Consider the following 6,000-nt stretch of genomic DNA (forward strand, 5'->3'; position numbering starts at 1 on the left):
TGTGTACATATATATGTGTGTGCCTTTGTGTCTGTGTTTTTACCCCCATCACTGCCTGACAACTGGTGTTGGTGTGTTTACATCTCCATAACTTAGCAGTTCAGCAGAAGAGACCAATAGAATAGGTACTAGGCTTAAAAAACTAAGCCCTGAGATGGGGTTTCAATCTGTTTGACTGAAACACTTCAAGGCAGTGTTCCAGCATTGCCACAGTCTGAACCAACTAAAAGAATATATATACACCCAATGTATATTCTCTTCTCTCTCTCTCTCTCTCTTTCACTGAGGACATGTTTTAATGTTATTACACCTCTTCAGTGAAGCACAGACTTCACTGAATTCACCAAAATAGTGATGAGACAGTTATGAAATGTGTAAATAATATATCTAATAATGTAGATGTAAGGAAAGTAGAAATATTCAAAAAATGAGTCGAAGACAATGTTTGCATGGAAAAAGAAAAGAGACATTGATATTGTTTACACTGGTATATTTTGCTAACAGTGATCAAAAGCCCACGTTTCATTACTGCCAAAATCGTGGTATTAGGTCTTCCTTAAGCAAGGTACTTAACTGCTTTTTCCCAGTGGTGACAAAAACCATGCTTCATATAAGCCAGACATGGGCTGGGAGAAGAGGGCTCTACGCCTAGGTTAGGGTAGTTCAAACCACTAGATGTAACAAACGAATTTCCCTCAAATCACCCCACGTCTAAAAGAATGGTGGGATAGTCACGACTGGAATGCTTGTGATCATATGTCTGTCTAATCTCAGCGAGACAAGAATGAGAATGAAGCTCCACTTCAATGAAAAACAGTTAGTCACCACCACTACTACTACTACTACTACTACTACCACTATAATAGCAGCAGCATTTAAGGCACCTTAGGACCAGGTGTTAGTATTAAACCCTGGTGATGGATTAAGTCTATCATCTGATCATAAAGTGGTGGGTTCAGTTCCTGGACTGGGCAGTGCATTGTCTCTGAGCAAGGCACTTAATTCCACGTGGCTTCAATCAATTCGGCCTGAAAATGAGTACCAGTGGTATACTAGGGCAGCCCTATCTCCCTCCAGTTGTCACATCATGGATGCTCAGCTTAGTCAAGGGTTAGGATTGCTAAGAGGATAGTGATGGTTCGGCTTTCTAGGAAAACATCACATTATTTTATGTCCATTTTTCCATGCTGTCATGGGTCAGATGATTCCACAGAAGCTGGCAAGTCAGATGTCTACTCTCTGCTTTGGCATGGTTTCTATGGACTGGATGCCATTCTTAATGCCAACCACTTTACAGAGTGTACTGAACACGCGTGCACACACACACATGTCAGTTGACCTATGATGAAAGATATTCCAACTGTGAACATCCCCTTTCATATTATTATTTTACTTAAAGGTGGTGAGCTGGCTGAATTGTTTGCGCATCAGACAAAATGCTTTGTGGCATTTCGTGCATTCTGAGTTCAAATTCTGCTGAGGTCGATTTTGTCTTTCATCTTTTTGGGGGTTTAACTTTGCTTTTCATCCTTCCAGGGGTCGATAAAGTAGGTACCAGTTGTGTACTGGGGTTGATGTAATTAACTTACCCTTTCCTGAAATTGCTGGCCTTGTGCCAAAATTTGAAACCATTTTATTTTTTATTTTATTTTATTTATTTGTTTGCTTTCCAGATATAATGTACCTAGGGTTATATTAACCAGTTTGCACCTTCTTTTCTTAAGAAGTTCAAATGTGATGTGAAGAATGTCCTGCTGCTATTTCTTCTAACAGGTCAAGTACCTATGTAGAGGTTCCCACTTTGGATGAAGCAATATGTTATTTACAATTGACAGATATTTGTCCTCATCTTGTTTGTTGTTAACACGTTTTGGCTGATATACCCTCGAGCCCTTCATCAGGTGTCTTGGGGAAGTTTCGAACCTGGGTTCTCATTCCTAAGGTATTTTTCGATGTTATTATTATTCAGGTCACTGCTTGGAATTGAACTCGGAATCTTGGGGTTAGTAGCCCGCGCTCTTAACCACTACACCATATGCCTGTAGAATGAGAACTCAGGTTTGAAGTTTCCCCCAAGACACCTGATGAAGGCTGGAGAGTATTTCAGCCGAGATGTTGTGTTAACAACAAACAAGATGAGGACAAATATCCGTCAAATGTAAATAATGTAAATAATTCCTCATCTCTTGAACATAGCACTGTATAAACAATGTTTGTTTGTTTGTTTGTTAGTTAGTTTGTTTGCTCGCTCAGTCACTCCCTTTCTCCCCTCTCCCCCAGATCAGCACTTTTTATCTTGTACCTTCTTGTTTCAGTGATTGGGTTGTGGCCATGCTGGGGCACCCACCGTAAACAGAAACAGCTGGTGGAAATGTTTGAAACGAGCCTTATTTCTCTTTTTTTTTTTCTCTCTTTCCGTTTTAGCAATGTTTCAGTTAATCGTCCCCTAAAGACACTGGAACAACGAGAAGCTGAATATGCTGAAGCCAGACTGAGGATCATGGGATGTGCAACTGGCTATGATGGCCAACAGACACAATTGCCTTCAGACAATAGGTGAGGCTTGCTCTCTTATCTTTTACCTTTCGCTTGTTTCAATCATTGGATTGCGGCCGTGCTGAACAAATTGACCCCGTTACTTAACTTTTAAGTTTGGTACTTATTCTGTCAGTCTCTTAAACTGAACCACTTTGTTACAGGAATGTAAACAAACCAACACTGGTTGTCCAGCAGTTTGGTGGGAACAAGCGCAAAAAACATGTATCCATGTACACACGCACATATATACATACACACACATGATGGTCTTCCTTCAGTTTCTGTCTACCGAGTCCACTCATGAGGCTTTGGTAGGCCCGGGGTTATAGTAGAAAAAGCTTGCCCAAGGTGCCATACAGTGAGACTGAACCCAGAACCATGTGGTTGGGAAGCAAGCTTCTTACCACACAGCCACGCCAGGTGATTGAAAGAGTAGGATTGCAAATGCAAGAGGCCAAAATGGGGTTCCTCTGAAGGGTCTCTGGAGTAATGTTACTCAACATGGTTCATAGGTCAGAGGTCAGGGGATCTCTCCATATCAAGCCACTACTTCTCCACATTGAGGGGTCACAACTCTGTGTGATTAGAATGTCTCAAGAAAGAATTTCAAGATGGGTCCTTCAAGCTGAGCCAACTGGTGGGTGACCTAGGGTGGATCAAGGACGAGATGGTTGCATAAAATCCATTAGTCTCAGTGAGTTATGAATGTTGGGTAATGACCAAAAGAGTACATTCGCGAATACAAGAAGCCAAAATGGGGGTCTGTTAAAGGTTCTTTTGAGCAATATTACTTGACTGGGTGCATTACTTGGAGGTGTGAGTCTCTCCAGGTCAAGCCATTATTTCTCTGCATTGAGAGGTGACAGTTCCGGTATTATGAACATGTGATTAGAATATCACAGGAAGGAATCGCATAACACATTCTTCAAACCAAGGGAGCAGGAGACCCAGGGGTGGACCAAAAATGAGATGGTTGGATAATGTCCATAGTCTGAGTTGGTCAAGCCTGGGAATCCAGCAGGAAAGTGTAATGACGGTTGCTTCCGAGAGGACCCTCTGGAAAAGGGCCTGAGGATTCTAAGCCCATCAGCCTGCTAGAAATAGCAAGTGGAAGAGATAGATGGAAATTAAGCCTAGGGGAAGGGGCAGAGCCCATGACTTTTGCAATTCCTCTAAGACAGGTCAGTTTGGTGCCATTTAAGTTCCATTTAAATGATTTGAGACCAACACCTGTCAGAAAGATATGACCCAGGATCAAATTCCAGACGGTTGATGTTCTGGGAAGGAATGAACAGGCATAGGGGTTAGGGTGCATTTGGATGCACCCAAGTGAGGGTGAAAGGTGGGGGCTGAACCCAAAACCATGTGGTTACACAACAAAAGCTTCTTAACCATAGAGCCATGATAACTCTCTTTCTTTCTCTTTTACTTGTTTCAGTCATTTGACTGTGGCCATGCTGGAGCATCGCCTTTAGTTGAGTAACTCGACCCTGGGACTTATTCGTTGTAAGCCCAGTACTTATTCTATCGGTCTCTTTTGCCGAACCGCTAAGTGACGGGGACATAAACACACCAGCATCGGTTGTCAAGCAATGCTAGGGGGACAAATACAGTCACACAAACATACACGCACATACATATATATACGACGGGCTTCTTTCAGTTTCCGTCTACCAAATCCACTCACAAGGCTTTGGTTGGCCCGAGGGTATAGTAGAAGACACCTGCCCAAGGTGCCACGCAGTGAGACTGAACCTGGAACTATGTGGTTGGTAAGCAAGCTACTTACCACACAGCCACTCTTGCACCTTTTTTTTTTGCTTTGTTTTGTAATTGTTTTTCCTTTTTATATATTTATATATATCTATTTTTGTTTTCTCTTTTCCAGCAAACCTGTGAAATTACTGCAACCATTGGATTATTGCAGTCCAGACAACAACATAGTCCGTCAACCAAAGGGTCCGGATGGCAGCCGTGGTTTCATTAGTGCACAGAGGTAGTTGTCGGAAACTGGAGGGGGTAGAAAAAATATGGCTGTAAACCCCTCACTTGGAGAAATCAAAAGATATCAAGCTATATATATATATATATATATTTATGTGTGTGTGTATGTATATATATATATATATAATGGTATATACATGAATATATATGTATATACACACACATATCTATATAATGATATATATGTATGTAATACATGTATATGTATGTGTGTGTGTATGTATATATATATAATGACATGTAATACATGCTTGTGTGTGTGTGTGTGTACATGTATATGTACACACTCCTATATTAATGCATCTATGTATATATGTGTGTATATGTATGTATATGTGCCTGTTTATATATATATATACATATATACACACACACACACATAGACATATATATGCACTTATATGTGTGTGTGTGTGTATATATACACACACACACGTGTGTATATATGTGTATATATGTATATATGTGTGTATATGTATGTATATGTGCCTGTTTATATATATACATATATATACACACACACACACATAGACATATATATGCACTTATATGTGTGTGTGTGTATATATATATATACACACACACACGTGTGTATACATGTTTGTATGCATATATATATATATATATATATATACACACACACACGTCTATACATATGTGTGCATATACATGTTTGTATGTATATATATATATACATACATATACACACACATACACTCATACATAAACACACACACATATATATATATACCGACATACTCGAGAAAAAGAAAATAACACCCAACATCGTTATTAATGTATTGCTTTTGAGAATTACACACTTACAGACACACACACACAAACAGTGGGGGTGGGGTTTGGTGGGTGGGTGGGGGAATCTATGTCTGTACCTGTTGCCATGGAGACTACTGCTATCACACCATTGTAAAAAAAAAAAAAATAATAATAATAATAATAATAAAACAAAAGAAAGTAAAAATGCAAAAAAAAAACCCCAAACAAACAAACAATAACAAGACAATAATGAAAAACCATCCTACTTGTCCCTGTCCTTCCTTCTCCTCCCCTGGAGAGAAGGAGGGAGGGGGGAGGTTGGGGGTAGGGACTTCGGTCTTCACCCACCCACCCCCTTCCTGTTGTACCTTCGTCCAACCAACCATCCACTCTCTCTCTCTCTCTCTCTCTCTCTCTCTCTCAATGCCCTTCTTCTTCAACACCATCAAAGTTTTGTAGTGACCCAATCTTAAAAACTGTTCTCTTAATTAACAAACAAACAAACAAAAAAAAAACAACAACAAAAAACGGAGAAGAACAAAAGAACAAGAAAAAGAAAAAAACAGAATCCTTTAAAAAACACCCAAAAAACATGAGATAAACATCCTGCTTCTTCCTCTTCTTCTACTCTTTTTGTCTTTTATTTTTGATGCTTTTATTATTATCATCATCATCACCATTATC

At 39.7% G+C, this 6,000-nt stretch overlaps 1 protein-coding gene across 1 annotated transcript in view; it reads left to right on the top strand.

The window, feature by feature from the left end:
* LOC115224496 (SUZ domain-containing protein 1) overlaps positions 1–4,692 on the top strand; it is a 34,804-nt gene extending 30,112 nt beyond the window's left edge. Inside the window, exons 4-5 of the mRNA XM_029795406.2 lie at positions 2,425–2,556; positions 4,427–4,692. Of these exons, the coding sequence (XP_029651266.1) occupies positions 2,425–2,556; positions 4,427–4,538 (244 nt within the window). The 3' untranslated portion in view covers positions 4,539–4,692. The remainder of the gene's footprint in view (positions 1–2,424; positions 2,557–4,426) is intronic.
* Positions 4,693–6,000: the final 1,308 nt, after the last annotated feature.

Source organism: Octopus sinensis, linkage group LG25 (genome assembly GCF_006345805.1).
Source record: "Octopus sinensis linkage group LG25, ASM634580v1, whole genome shotgun sequence".
Lineage (NCBI taxonomy): Eukaryota > Metazoa > Mollusca > Cephalopoda > Octopoda > Octopodidae > Octopus > Octopus sinensis.